Source organism: Heliangelus exortis, chromosome Z (assembly GCF_036169615.1).
Source record: "Heliangelus exortis chromosome Z, bHelExo1.hap1, whole genome shotgun sequence".
NCBI lineage: Eukaryota > Metazoa > Chordata > Aves > Apodiformes > Trochilidae > Heliangelus > Heliangelus exortis.
The window spans coordinates 11,542,233-11,556,949 of NC_092454.1; the positions used below are offsets into that span (position 1 = coordinate 11,542,233).

Consider the following 14,717-nt stretch of genomic DNA (forward strand, 5'->3'; position numbering starts at 1 on the left):
AGGACACTGAAGAACAGTTACCAAATTAGAGACAGATTGCAAAGGCATTTTTTATAAACAGCAGATCCAGATTTTTAAGTCTCAGCCATGCTTGAAATGTAGATGTTTTACTTTTCAAAGAGCCTCAAAGCATGCATTTCTACTGAGAGTCACTTTTCAAACTAGAATCACTGCAGTAAACAGGAAATACAGTAACTTGATATAATCCAAGCCTTTTTATGACAAGTTTGCTTGCTATGGGAACCTGGCAGGAAATAGAAAATCTCTTAAAAGCACAAATATCCCAAGAATATTCTAACATAACAGCCAGATTTATCAGTGGGTAAAAGGAAGACACAACCCAAGTCTCTTGTTTGCTGCTTTGCCAAACTTTAAATAATTTGGCCCTCCCTTCACTTTTAACAATCCATGACTTGAATTGAAAATTACATTTGAGTCATGCCACAATCAAATATTGTTAAATATTATTTCCAGAATGCTGATGTACATGAACTTAACAAATTAAACTTTACATGAAGACAGGTGCAGAGTTAACTAATTTCTAAGATTTGGGGGCTTTTTTAATGTTTGCCAGCTCAAAAGAAACAGATTTTTAAATTCTTTGGAGTCAACAGCTGACTCTGAATGGAACGATTCAGAGCTTTACTGAACCACACAAAAAATTACCTAGAGCATTTCCCCTGAAATGGTTCTGCAGATGTAGCCCAAAGTCAAATGAGCCACATGTCATACAACATTAGAAGTACACTTAACATCACTTTTGCAATTTCTACTAGGTAAGCAGTCAGAAATCAGGTTTAAACTGACACTAATTCAATTTCCAAAACATTTTTCTTTAACTTAAGCTTCACAAAATTAGCATACCACAAATGATGATGTTACAAGCTATGTCTAATGTAAGAGTTCATATAAAGGCTTGCACCTGTTTACTCAAGTAGCCATTTAAGCTTGAGGAAGGAACTGCATAGACAAAGCCAACTGATTAAAATTGTTCTGCAGCCATTAAAAGTTTCTATAAATCTATATTCATTCCATATCTCACATAAGGAAAAGAATACAACGTTTACTCAAACACTGCAAGTCTTCAGAGCCTGTTTGGTCATAGCTAGAAGACTTGTCCTCCTACATTATCATCTGAAGTAGAATCATCATCCAGGAAAGAAATCTTGAAGTTTGTGCATACAAGTTTCCCATAGGTGCCACGATTTGACCCATCTTCTGGCATATACTTGTATACTGTGTTTGCCTCACAAAGCAGCAGTTCACCTGTGCAAAAGAAACACTGACTTGGAATGGAGCATAACTGAAATTTATAGTTTAATTACATCAACAGTTATAAACTCAGCATTACCTTCCTGACAGCTTCTCATAGGTGTATGCCTGTAGATTTTTCACCACTGTTATACAAAAAGACTTAGAGACAGATCATGGAATCAGTAGATTGACTGCCTCCTCCCATGTTACTAACATTACTCAAACTGGACTCAACACTGTCCAACCAGACACATTTAGTAGGACATCTGTAACCAGAGGTACCTACACCATCGTCTGATCTAAGTGGTAGGAGAACAGGTGCAGTTGCAATAAGCAACAATATAGGTGCATACTAAGAAAACAAACAAAACAAAAAACAAAGCTGCCAGAAGAGTAGTTTATACAGTCAACACACAAATTGAAAACTGTTCCAATTTTTTTTTTACTATTAAATTCTGACAATGCTGAAACATTTCAGTGGATTATTACAAGTTCATAATCATTAATTTAGCACAGCTTTGACTGGAGGCATTGCTAATTTTAACGGTTCCAGGGCTATTTCAAAGTTCTCAAACATAAGTTTGCATGAATAATAATCAATGAAGTTCTAGCCTTAAAAAATAAGCAGCAACTGAACTTCCAAGAAAGTCAAAACAAGTTTTAGTGGACATAATGAGTCAGACTCTTGTACTTTCCTATGAAGTGCAGAAAACACAGAGAAATACTAGTTTATTGTAAGTTTCTACTTCAACTATATCTTAATTATATCATCTTTCCTGATATAGGAAAAGATTTTTAAAAAAGAAAGATTGTAAACTAACAGTGAAGGAGGCATCAAAAGACCTAGGCAATCCACAGTAGAAACAACTATCAAGTAAGGTTTCATCAGTTCTTGGTCTTCAGTTCCAAAAAAAAACAAAAACAAAAACAAAACACAAAAACTCCACCCATCTTTATCTTTTAAGAAACAGGACAAACTAAATATAGACACCTCTATACATGCAGCTTACCTGAAAATACTTTACTCTATAAAAGTTTCAGATGTAATTTTTAAACAAAACCCAGATGTTTAAATAATGTATTGAAACTGATACAAATACTTAAAGATTTCAGCTTGTGTGGGTTCTTACACCAAAATCCCTTTACTACGTAGAACACTGATATCAGAAGTGCTTGCAACAGACATGGAAATTTCTAAATATAATTTACATTATTAAATTAAGTTTTTTTAAAATTAAATTTTTAAAATAATACAACATGCACCAGTTACCTGGTAATAGGCGAAGACTTACTTCCTTTTCTATGGGTTCCTTTATGAGTATTTCCTGAAGAGAGAAAGAGTAATTATTACTTTCCAAAAACTGTATTTTCAATACATGCTGTAAATAACAGCACCTTCCCTCAAATTCCTCACATTCTAGCAGCTAGGCAAGTTCAAGTCAAGGAATGAAACTTTCCAAATTAAGGAGAGTAAGTTTGCAATGTGCTACTTTCAGTACTCTACTAGTTAAATAGTTAAGTCAGTGTGTCAGTTACATGCAGTTGTGAACACAAAAAAAGGAAATGCATTCTTTATATCACTAACAGACACAAATAAAGCATTCTCCATATTTCTTAAGTTCTCCCAGTACAAGCTAGTGGATAAGCATAAACAGTATAAGAGCACCATCTCCCAGTGCTCACTCAAACTTTTCCATGCATGGCAATATTTTTTCTAAAACACCCTTCACAGTTTTTCAAGTTTCATCCTTGTCTTTTTCTTAATATTGCAAACAGAGTACAGAAGTTACTAAAACAGTACTCTCAAGATGACAGGGAAAGGGATTTCAGAATCTCATAGCCAAGAGGTAACAGCAGTCACAGAATATCCTTTAGTGTGGCCCCAAATTGCACAAAACAAACATATTAAATTCTCAGTATCATCTGAGAATCATTCTAGCCTTGAGGCACTGATAGGCTAAAATCTCCAGCCAAAAGAGTATTAAACTAGAGGACATGCTACACCCTTCCTGTTCAGCCAATTCAGAACTTCCTCCTTCAAGTCCAAATCACTTCACATGCATTGAAGTTTTTCTGGAAAACTGTTAGTTAACTGGAAACACCCCTGGGGCCACAGCAGATAATTTTAGTTTGTAACCAGCATCCAGTCAGATACTGCAAATCAAGGCATGAAATCAAAAGAAGGCATAAGCAATAAGAGTTTTGATGGATTAAATACAGAGAAATAAAAAGCCCTGAGAGCAAAAAAAAAAAAAAAAAAAATCCCCTTGGCCGCTCAGCACTTGGAAGATCCAAAACAAAGCTTGAAGGCTACACAGAAAAACTAAAACCACCAGGAAACCATGTCATGAGAACAGAGATGTTAAAGACAGGTTGAAAAGACGCAAAGGTTATAAAATGAAAGTGGTGGTGGTACGAAGACAAGTCTGCAACCACAGCTAGCAGCTAATGCATTAAACAAACCACAATTTGCTGCCTTTGACGTCTAAGTCTGGATGTTCCACACAAATTTTAATCAAAGTTAACGTTTGTCAGCTAAGTCAGTTACTATGCAAACTTCGCTATACATCCCAATGAGCTCCTCACAACTAGTGAGGGTTTTACTAGTGCCTCTATAGTTATGCTTTTTACTATCATTATTCATGTGCAACTAAACACATTTCGCTCACAAACTATACCAACAGTCATTGCTACACAACAGTAAAGCAGAGCACTAACTAGGTGTTTTCCCAGCTAGTTTGGGAGTTGTCCCAAGGCATGTAATCATTAGTGCTTATGTATACACACTGCTTCAATGTTCATCCTTGTTGTTTGGAGTACCAGTTTATGCTACTGTTGCCAGAACACCTGAGGAAAAAACATTTTACCCCAAATAACTTACTGGAGTTTACATCTATTTATTAAAATGCAACGTAGCTTTTATAACTACGTTATAAAATAAGGCAAATAATTTAGAACAAGTGGTCTGCTGTGGATACATATTAAAATTGTTATAGGATTTGGAATTTGAATTCAGTGGCATCACAGCATAAGAGAGACCTCAGTCAAGCACCAATACTGGCTTTTGAAGTCCAGTTTCACTCTTTGTTGACAAAAATCCACATCAAGGTGCTTACTATAGGTAGAAATCCTATAAGGTAAACAACTTCTGAGAGTCGAGCCTCCAGAAGAGTTCTGTTTGAAAGTCAACATTCATATTCCTGTGAAGACTGTAAAGACAGTTCTCATTCATGCAAACTAGGGACAGCCAGAATGCAAGCCACAAACATTGTTGAAGAATCCATGCTGCTGTGCTAAATTTCCAAGGGAGAATACTAAAACATTAAAGTCTACTAATGCCACATTTTGTATTTACTCTTTTAAGAAAGACGACAAATACCTTTTTCTTCGCAAAGCTGTTAACTCACTGCAAGTCACCGCAAGTTGTGCAGGAACCCATAAGTTTAGTAAGTATCTCTTCTCTGTTTCAACTTTATTTTTCTAATAGATTCCAGTTCCGGGGCAAGTCAAGAACATGCTGACCCTAAAATGCAAGTTCCTCAACATCCCTTTAATCAGTCAAACAGTTTATACTCACACACCCACTCCCTTTATCTCTGGGTTTGGCTAACTACATGTGAAGCAATTGGATTTGTAAGATCAGCTGCAAAGTCTGTAGTTGTGCTACAGTTGTTTTTGTTGTTACTGCTTATTGTTAGCAGTTGTCTCGCCAACAGGTCAGATCAGCACAGAAACAAAAGAAAGGGAAGCAGCAAAAGCAGATTTCTCCATTTCCACAAGCTACTAAATCCACTCAGACCCCAGGAAACTTCACCTCTGACCATTTGCTGAAGTTAAGCATGCAAGCACTTTCCATTTATCACCACTGAAAGCCACACACATCCCTAGATAAGATACTTCTTCATCTGTAGCTTCCTCATTGTGAATGCCCCAAGCAGCATCTTGACTCAAGAAACAACCCAGGAACAACAACTACCAGCAGTAGCTGAAAGCAGATACTCATAGGTCAGTGAGGGAAATTAACTTTCAATTGCCTCAGAAATTATCAGAACAAAGAGGGTTTTTAGAAATTTCTTATTCAGAGATACTTCCCATCTGTGAACTTACCTTGTGCTACATTCCTTCTCCCAGGCTATCAAACAACAGTAGGCAACAAAGCAGCACCCCAAAATCATCAATTGCAAGAGTACAGAGTACCAAACCATACCAAACCTGCAGGCTGACATGCTATACCATCCTAACTCATAATGCATCATCTCTCCTTAGTTCAAACTGACTTCAAATAATAGCGTTATGAAACCATGAATCAGAGAAAGGAGACACCATGCTGCTTCTGCTTCAGCACAGGGGGACACAATACAGAAACTGGTTATCTCTAAGAAAGGCTCATCTCTCTTTCTACCCCTCTTGGTTTTTACCTGAACATTGGGAAAAGCCACACAGTCTTTCATACCCAGGGTCTACATTCAGCTCTCCTCCAAAAATATATTTCAAGGGGCTAAAGTATATTCCTATATTCCTAAAAGCTTGTTTGAGAAACATCTCTTTCCCAAATGCTGAAGCATAACAGAACCACCACATGTGAGGCAATATCAAGTTAAGCCAGCAAGATCAAGTAGTGATTTTGCAGTAAGAGGATCCTAAGGGTTAGGGCAGGAGATGGTTCACAACTGAGAACAATTCCTCACCTCCCACTGCAGTGAGGCAAGCAATTGTGGAGGAAAAAAAGTGGAGAACAGTCCCTGCATACTATGATTCAGATTACTCTGATTATGTAAGAGAAATTGCATATTTGGGAAAAAATAAATAAATCACTATTGCAAAATTGTAAAGGCTCACTGATTCTGGATGTTGCTCACCACTCAGCGGGGCCCGTGCATAGTCTTCCACAGCAAAAGGTATGCTCTAAGCTCTGATCCCTCTTTATCTGACACTGATGTTTCCATTTATCTATAGCCAGGTATTTGTGCAAGAGGTAACTCCAGCAATAGAAATATATTTCTTTTGGTAAACATATGGGAAAAAGATTCTTTATTAGATTCAAGTTATCACTTCCAGGGTTTCAAGAGCACTGGCTGAAACCTATCCTTTCAAGGCTGACAGCAAACAGTGGTGCTGTGAGAACACAGCATATTCTAATGTTACTATATAGTTTTCCACAAGTAATCTCTCCACAGAAAAGTTCTACATAATGGTGAAGCATGCAGTGAACATTTTCTTTATTATACTTCCCCAAAAAACTAACAGAGGTATGAGGGATGATTTTAAAACTCAAACTGTACACTGAAATATTTGCAGGCTAGTTGTGGTGCTCCAACAGGTAAATACAGTATTCCCAAGTAAAATAAAACCAACTTTTGTCTAGCAGTTCCACTGAAATTTCATGCAAAAGAGGAAATACCTGTGCATATGCTTAGCATATACTTTGTGTTCAGCAACAAACCAAAACACATACTTAGTATTTTCTGAAAGACTATTTCTTGGTCAGACAAGCCTAATTCTGTGCTGTAAGCCATGAGTCCAAAGGGCCTACCACACTTTAACAACACTGCTGAAAATAATCTGACTGCTTGTTTTCCTTCCTTCCACAGACAGCTTCATTATCCAAAATCATAGCTCGTGTTTTCCATGCCTGTTTCATCTTTTATCCTTTCCTCTTTCCTTACATTGTTCTGTCCATCTCTTCTGACTTCAATGCCTGCCTTCCTCCACGTCAGCCCAGAGCCCAGCTGTCTGCTTCAGTTAACTTCTATTCCTTAATGCCACTCTTAAATTCCATCACTCCAATTCAGAAGGAGCACCATACTCTTTTAAAAGTTATCACTGCAGAACACATAACATTGTACCAAGATCTACAAGCAACAAAAATCTGTAGTGGTTATGAGCTAATAGCAATTCACAATTTGAGATATAGTTCAAAAGGTATAAAGTTCACAGCTGAGCAGCCTGAGGTGTTCTACAGATTTCACAAATAAGCTGCACAAAGCAGAAAAAAAAATCTTTTAAAGTTTAAGGGCTAATACAAGACCAAAGATCCTATAGGAATTAACAAGAATTTACATTTTAAGAACATGTGGTCAAAAAGTAATGTTAAGCTTCAAGTTTAACAACCAAACTTTTACACAAACTGAGATTTGAAGAAAAACAATCCAGGTTGTTAGCCTTGTAAATGCTTTCAGTTCTAAGAGTTAGAAATCATGAGGTAATCTACTGGTTCTTGTTTCCATGTCTCCACAGACAAATATTCCTAGTCTATGATCAGACATATCAAAACATTGACTTTCATACCCTAGTATTCACCCCACTTCCTGCAGGGTAGCCAAGTCGGTCCTGAGGGGAAGTGTGTCACTAATATCAACATCCTACATTCTCATTCTCAACAGACCATTGATTGATCTGTGGTTCCATACAGCAAAGCATTACTAGGCTGTATTTAGTTGGATGTCAAAAAGGCTGCTTTTACAGACATTTTTGGGGTTTCACAGCAGAAATCACTTCTATTCTTTTAATAATCACCATTTTCTGTCCACGCCTTACTTCTGTCTTGCCTTATATTAACACGAATATAGTTCCTGTTTCTTTTCATATTATTCATATTATTTCTTTTCTTAAAGAAACCCCAAAAGCATTTTAAATCTAACTTATTTTTCTGAACATATCTAGTGTGTCCTTCAGGTATTTGAGGATAGACTAGACAAACTGGGGGCAATAAAAAAACTCTGCTCTGCCTGTTGTGTCTTATTGTGGCTCTCCACCAAGCTCCAAGCAGCAGCTTTAGGTCTCAAATAACTTTACAGGCAAACAGGGACAAGCCAAATTAATCTGGAGGTCTAAAGCAAAGACTACAGCGTAAGACTTTATTTTCTTTGCATTGCATAGGGGTTGACAAAACTTTGTTTCAAATCAGACATAAATAGATTCAAGGCAAGGCTCCATAGTTCACAAGCAAGTCCATCATTAACTCAAATGCTACAGAGAGGAAACCTCAAAGCTCCCTCCATCCCTGCATTGCTACCTTCCACTCTCAGACAGGTCTACCAGAGTAAGTATGATACTAAACATACCTGTCACCCATAATCTTCCCCAAGCATCTGCTACTCAAAGACAAAGGATATTAGTCTGCCCCAGTGTGGCATTTACACCACCTTGATGAAGGTAAAGTTCAGAGATGACCAAACTACCTTCTGCATAAGAGGGACTGAAGCATTTCCACTGATCTGTCATTCCAGATGCAATTTTAAAACTCAACTACATGAAAGTTAAGAGGTACAGGAAATTTGTGTTCAGAAAGTTTTTTCTCACATTTTTTTACAGTTCCTTGATACATGCATGCTTCTGCTTATTTTAGGATATCTAATCAACATGTCTTTTTTTTTTTTTTCCAGATTCCCAATTAGCCTCCTGGGTTTCATCACATATCTAAAACTTTATTTTTAATCCTCAAAAAGCCACTGAATTCTTCAGCTTCCACTCTATTAAGCCAGTTAAAGAGAGCAATACCACACAGCCAAGAGTTAAAACTTTTTTTTTTTTTTTTTTTTTTTTTTTTTTGCTACTGGAATCTGATGTCAGTTTCACTGAGCTTTTGAATCTGAGAAAGAGACACCAATTTCAAAACAGAGACAATAGGTCTCCCTCCAACCCTGATGAAGGAGCAGTATTAGACACCAGCCAGGCAGGCTGGCAGCAGTCTTGTGGTTTGGGTTTTTTTTTTTTCTAAATTGGTTGGAAACAGAAGTGCTGAGGTACTAAGAGGCTGACTCCTATTCTTATCTCTGCTGTCAGAGTGGTTCCAAAGAATGTTTATCAATATGGTGATAGACACTTTATAAATATAAATATAAACATAATTTCAAAGATTCTGCTGCAAAAGGCCATGAAATTCTTAATTTTAAGTGCATCATGGACACAGTAAAAAGCAGCATGAAGAAATAAAAGTGAATGAGTGCAAGCTCTGCTGTATCAGAGATATTTCATCAAGATCTTAATCTTCCAGTATTGAATACCTTTGGTATTTTTCTTGCAGCAATCAGCATAAGTTATTAAAATTTACATTACTGTAGTTATAACCAAGTAGAAGTACTCTTTATTGTTTGGTATCTCACTGCACTACATATATTTGACTTGCACATTTTCTCACAGGATATTTTTTCCAGCCATCTTTAACCATCCAGCATCCTTGTTTAAACAGTGAAGTGACTTTCAGTAAGTTGAAGCAGTAAAGGTCTTACCTTCACTAATTTTTAAATTTTCTTTAAATTTTTTGTATATTTGGACAATGTACTTCCTAAGGAGAAAAACTGACTTCACACAGATTTGCTGACTCCAGGAATATCTGTACCTGTCATTTACATACATTTTCACTGGGAAACACAGGGAAAAGGGAAAGCTTTTAAAGTAAACCGATGAAGCTAGGAGTCACTAGGTCTGAACAACATATAGAGTTGCCACCACAAACTAAGGACTTAAGTTTTAAACAGCACAGCTGACTAAAGTAGTAATAACTCTTCACTGCTATTTCGAATCCAGTGAAAAATAAAACGAGCAGATTATCCAAGGTCGTATCAGTGACAAATTCTATGCTCATGAAAAAAAAGTCCCTTGAGCTCTTGAGAGAATTGAAGAATTAAGAACACCGGAAACGATGGAGAGAAAAAACCCACCCCCACAAGTGTAGACTGATCTTCCTAGTAAACAGCTGTTTACCAGGAATAAGAATAAAAGAAAACTTAATAACAAGACTGATGTAATACAGTCTGCTATCAACATAACCTTGGTAATTGAGTCTAAAGCCACTAGAGCCAAACCGCCAACCTAAGTTTCAATAAATAAGTGAGAAGGTAAAAAGAACAATAATGTGAGAGATATGCAGAGCCAAGAGTTCATCACCCAGCTGTTAAGGAAAGAGATCTAGGACTTTCCAGAAACAGGACAGAAATCAAGGAGCTAGCAAAGAAACGGCACACATTGGGAGTGAAGCGATGGTAATCGACATAAATAAATAAAAAAAAAAAAGGCTCGGACAGTCCCAGCTAAGCAGCCACAACCACAGCCTGACATTTGCTCACTACTTACACCCAAATGACCTACCAGCAAGATAATCAGCTTAAAACTGACCAGTCAAATACATGCTTTAAACTTTCTCGAGAAGCTGCAAGCCAAGATCCTTCCCTCTCCTTCTCCCGCAAGCACCTTCGAGGCACCCAGACACAGCACCCACCCCTAAGACAGACACCCCCCCAGCAGCCTCGGCACCAGCCCTGCTCCAGCCACACGCTCTCCCCGTCCCACGGGCGCCTTCCCGAAGCTCTTCACGACTCCCCGCGGAAAAGCCCCGCTGTGACATTCCACGAAGGGAGCGGCAGCACGGGAGAAGCCCGCGCAGATCCTCCCCGCACCCATCCCAGCCGCTCGCACCGGGCTCCCCGCGACCCTGAGGAGACCCCCGCACCCGAGGGCTCCCCGTCGGGGCTGCGGCAGACTAACAACCCCTCCGCCCGCCTCTCCACATCGCCCGCATCCCCTTCTCTCCGTGCGGCCCCCGGCCGCCCCTCAGGGGGCTGCCACCCTCGCCCCCTCTCACAGAGCGGCCGCGATCGCCTCGCACCTCCGGGCTGATGTAGGAGACGAAGGAGGGCTTGGCCGCCCTGGCCCCGCTGCCCAACATGGCTTCGATCGCTTCCCGTCTGCCGCTGGAGCCTGAGGAGGCACCGACCGGCGAAGGCGTAGCTTCACCGGGCCCCTCCTCAAAGCCGCTGCTGCAGGAGAAAGCCCGCGGCGGAGGAGGAGGAGGAGGAGGAAACGGCAGCGACCGCTGCTGCTGCGGCGACGGCAGCGCGGTCAGCAGGAGCCGGAACATGCAAATGACCCCGCCCATGTCCGCCCCTCGATCTCTTCATCCCGCCCTGCCGCGCCGGAGGCCATTTCTAGCGCACCACCTCCCCTCTACTCCCGTCTCATTGGACACGGACCCTGTCAGTCATAAGATCGCTCGCCTTCTATTGGGCCGTACCCGTAGGAGGAGGGGCTGGGGCAAGAGGAGGAGCGGGCCTGTCGGGGCGCTGCCCGGCCGCCAGGGGGCGCTGTTCCCCGCGCTCAGCCGGTGGAGCCGGAGCCGCCCTGGCCAGGCCTGGGGTTTGGTTCGGCGCCCGGACTTAGGGCTTCGGGGTTCGGGATTCGGAGCGGCCTCCTCAAGGGTGGGAGCGGTGCCCCACAGCTTCGGGAGTGGTGGTGGAAGCGCCTCTGCTGCTGAGCACCCGCTGATCTGCGCTCCCTGCCCGCGCAGGGGGGCAGCGGGCGGTGGGGGTGCAGCCACACCTCGGGCCTTTCTTTCCCGGGGGGTTTTGGCCGCTCCTTGCGGTGCGGGAGCGGGGCCTGCCCTGCACGGCCCTTCCTGTGCCGGCTGGAGCTCGGCTCTTGGTTCCCGCTGAGTTGTTTTTTAATTTCACGTCTGGTTTTGCAGCAGCAGTGCAGTGGCCGCCCGCTCCTGCTGCTCCGCGCTCGAGGTGTCACCACGTCTAAATCACGGCACTGCTCCCTCCTTGCACGGGCCGGGAAAATACAAACTAAGCACTGAGATGCTGCGGAAGGGCAAGGAAAATGACAGAAAGTGAGCTCTCCGTAAAATCGTCCTCTAAAGCCCCTAAAACCGGACTTGCTCGTGTACCTCACAGTCCTTTGCCCAGCATCTGTTGCAGTGTTAGAGCTCTGGACTTCCTGGAATGTCATCTTCGGAGATTGTGTAATCGGACCTGTAAATAAACACCAGGTTTACCAGGTATCTAGGTTACTTATAGAAGCTTAACTTTTATGTGGATACAGAACAATGCAAATACTGCGAACTGCTTGTGGCAGTGCAGCAAGACTACCCAGCAATTTAAATGACAAATGGTAACCCAGGGGACACGTCGTGTACTGAGTAGACTTTGTGGAAATATTTTTACAAAAGCAGAACATACTTTGCAAAGTTCACTATACCACAAGACACAAAAATCAATAGCTCCTTCAAACATAAATTCAAAACCCACCTGGATGAGTCCCTGTGTGACCTACACCAGGTGGTCCTGCTCTGGCACAGGGGTTGGACTCAATGAGATCTCAACGTCCCTTCCAACCCCTATAACTCTGAGATTTCTGTGATTTCTGTGATTAATGATAAGCACTTTTCATATTGTCCTCCCACCCCCTTATTGTTGTAAAACTTGACTTTTTTTTACACTGCTCCAAACAGAGGAGACCTAAAAAAAAAGAAAAAGAGGTGAGTGGAGTCATCAGGCAGCATTTATAAAACTAAAATGGAGTGACTTTTAATTCAGAAATAAATTAATTTCCCTGTTTTCCATCTCAGATTCAACAGATGAGAAGTCTCTTGGGCCTTCTGCCTGAAAAAAAAAAGAAAATTTAGAGATTAGGTTTCATTTATAGTTCTTTAACAAAGGCTATTCTGATGTGGGATCCAATGTGAAGGAGCTCTCACATTTCACTGCACATCTGCTTCCACATGATTCCTTCACACTGCATCTGATCTCAGCTGCATAAGTCAAAAGTACAGCCCATGAGATTACATAGGTGTAAGTGAAGGGTGGAGAGGGAAATTGGGACAGCACCTTCACACTCTTTGTGAATTAAAATCACGCACAAAAAAAAGAGAATAGCATTATATTTTAAAAATCTTTTTTTTTTTTAGGTATTTGAATCTACAGAGGCAACACCAGGATTACCTCTCATCACACCCTGGAGTTTAGATTGGACAGGGGTAAAAGTCAGCTACTTACTGGAGCAGCATGTACCATAGAGAAAAGGATGTTTTGACTGCAGGACAGAGCCTTAACTCCAATAGGAAGTGCAAAAGGAGCTTTAATTCCCACACAGCACGTGGGAATTCATTCTTAAATAACTCATCAAAAATAGCCCTACATCCAAAAATTGGAATGTAACTTTTACTCTGCATCAGCAAAATACCCATAGCTCCATGTCCTGCTCCTGGTAATGAAGAGGGAAAGCTCCTTTCTGTGGCTTGCTCCCCAAGCTGGGGAGCAAGTGCCAGGATGCACCTATTGTGTACAGGATTTGAGGTCTTTTTTCTGGAATTCTGGGGCTGAATTCAGATCCACACTTTCATTAGTCAGTGCATTCATCTTTTCTGGAGTGGAAAAATTAAGCTGTCACAAACACAAGTTAGCTGATCTCAGAAAAGTACATCTGCATCTGAAACAGCCAGTTGCAACCTAAACACACTGTACCCTGACAGGTTACAGACCACTGAGGGCTCTGGCTCTCTCCCCCTCCCCCCAAAAGACCCCTGTACAGTCTTCTCCCCTTCTCTCAAAATCTCTAGGGCCTGTGAGGAGCATCCACAACAGCCAGCTTCAGCCCAGCCACCCAATCTCTGTAGATTACCCCTAGAGACAGCAGGGAAAAATGGTCTCTAAAGGTAATGTGGCTACCCAAAAAACCTTTTTCAGAAACCTGAAAAAGCCTCAAGAGATTGCCCCAGTGCTCAGGACACCCCTAGAAATAATTTAACTTTGTTTCATTTTATGTGTATGTTAATGAGATGAAAATATAGAAGAATAAAACTTTTTACAAGTCAAATTCTAGTTTGTCTGTGGTAGGTGAAAAACCCATGGCATTTCCCTAACTCAATTTTATCCTGGTATTTCACTTTCTTTCTAAAATGATAATCACAGTATTTACCTTTAAATTCACAAACTAGCTCTGCTCTTCCCATTAACAGAGATTTCTTTGTTTAAAAAACTTACATGCCATTAATTTGAGTAATTCTGTGGGCTGAATTCTGTGCCCAGACTCAGCAGGAACAGCTAATGGATGGGAGCCAAAAAGGAGCTGTGTGCAGCTTTCTCGTCATTTTTTTTATCAGGACCCTTCTTAATTACAACAGATTGCATTTCATGTTTTCCTTTGTGGCAGTCCTCCTTGTCAGGGTTGCCTTGACTCTGGGAAGAGAGTATCCAGGACAAGGCATGATCCCAGGCAATATCTGGAGCAGAGTTGGCACAGATGGCTGAGCACAGCTTTATACCACATTTTAGATTTTCTGAGCCAAGGCTTTGAATATATCAGCACCTTGGGGAACCCCAAAGCTGCTTGGATGGGCAGGGGTGAAGCTCACTGTCTATCATGGGCACTTCAGTGTGGGCTGGGCAGGTGTAATGAACTGTGTCAAAAGTCATACCCAAGTGTTGATTAAACTTGTATGTTGACATATGAATTTCTATTCCCTCTTTTCTCTTTTTGTAGAAAATTAAGAGAGGCTTTGCCCTGATGCAGACCACCTGCAAAGGCACAGATGTGTGAAGAGATCCCATCCCAGAGTGGTAAATCACTGGCAAGACTGCGTGGCTGTGCTCTCCACACTGGATACAGGTCTGAAGATGGTTCAGTGGTGGCACAGATAAAGGTTTTGAAGTACCAGCTGAAGGAGAGTCCCACTAAGTTACCAT

General features: G+C 41.1%; 2 protein-coding genes and 1 long non-coding RNA gene across 4 annotated transcripts in view; 2 read left to right on the forward strand and 1 right to left on the reverse strand.

The window, feature by feature from the left end:
* MTMR12 (myotubularin related protein 12) overlaps positions 1–11,134 on the reverse strand; it is a 33,033-nt gene extending 21,899 nt beyond the window's left edge. The window contains exons 1-3 of one of the 2 annotated variants that reach the window (XM_071732309.1): positions 10,862–11,134; positions 2,525–2,579; positions 1,127–1,266 (exon numbers count right to left, since the gene is read on the reverse strand). In XM_071732309.1, the coding sequence (XP_071588410.1) occupies positions 1,127–1,266; positions 2,525–2,579; positions 10,862–11,131 (465 nt within the window). In that variant the 5' untranslated portion in view covers positions 11,132–11,134. The remainder of the gene's footprint in view (positions 1–1,126; positions 1,267–2,524; positions 2,580–10,861) is intronic. The other variant, XM_071732310.1, reaches the window with a different exon arrangement.
* Positions 1–14,717, forward strand: part of SUB1 (SUB1 regulator of transcription) — a 257,386-nt gene that overhangs the window by 163,057 nt on the left and 79,612 nt on the right. The gene's annotated exons all lie outside the window — the stretch shown is intronic.
* On the forward strand, positions 11,821–14,688 carry LOC139789880 (uncharacterized). The gene is made up of 2 exons (XR_011723281.1): positions 11,821–12,007; positions 14,515–14,688. It is a non-coding gene; the product is annotated as an uncharacterized lncRNA (long non-coding RNA).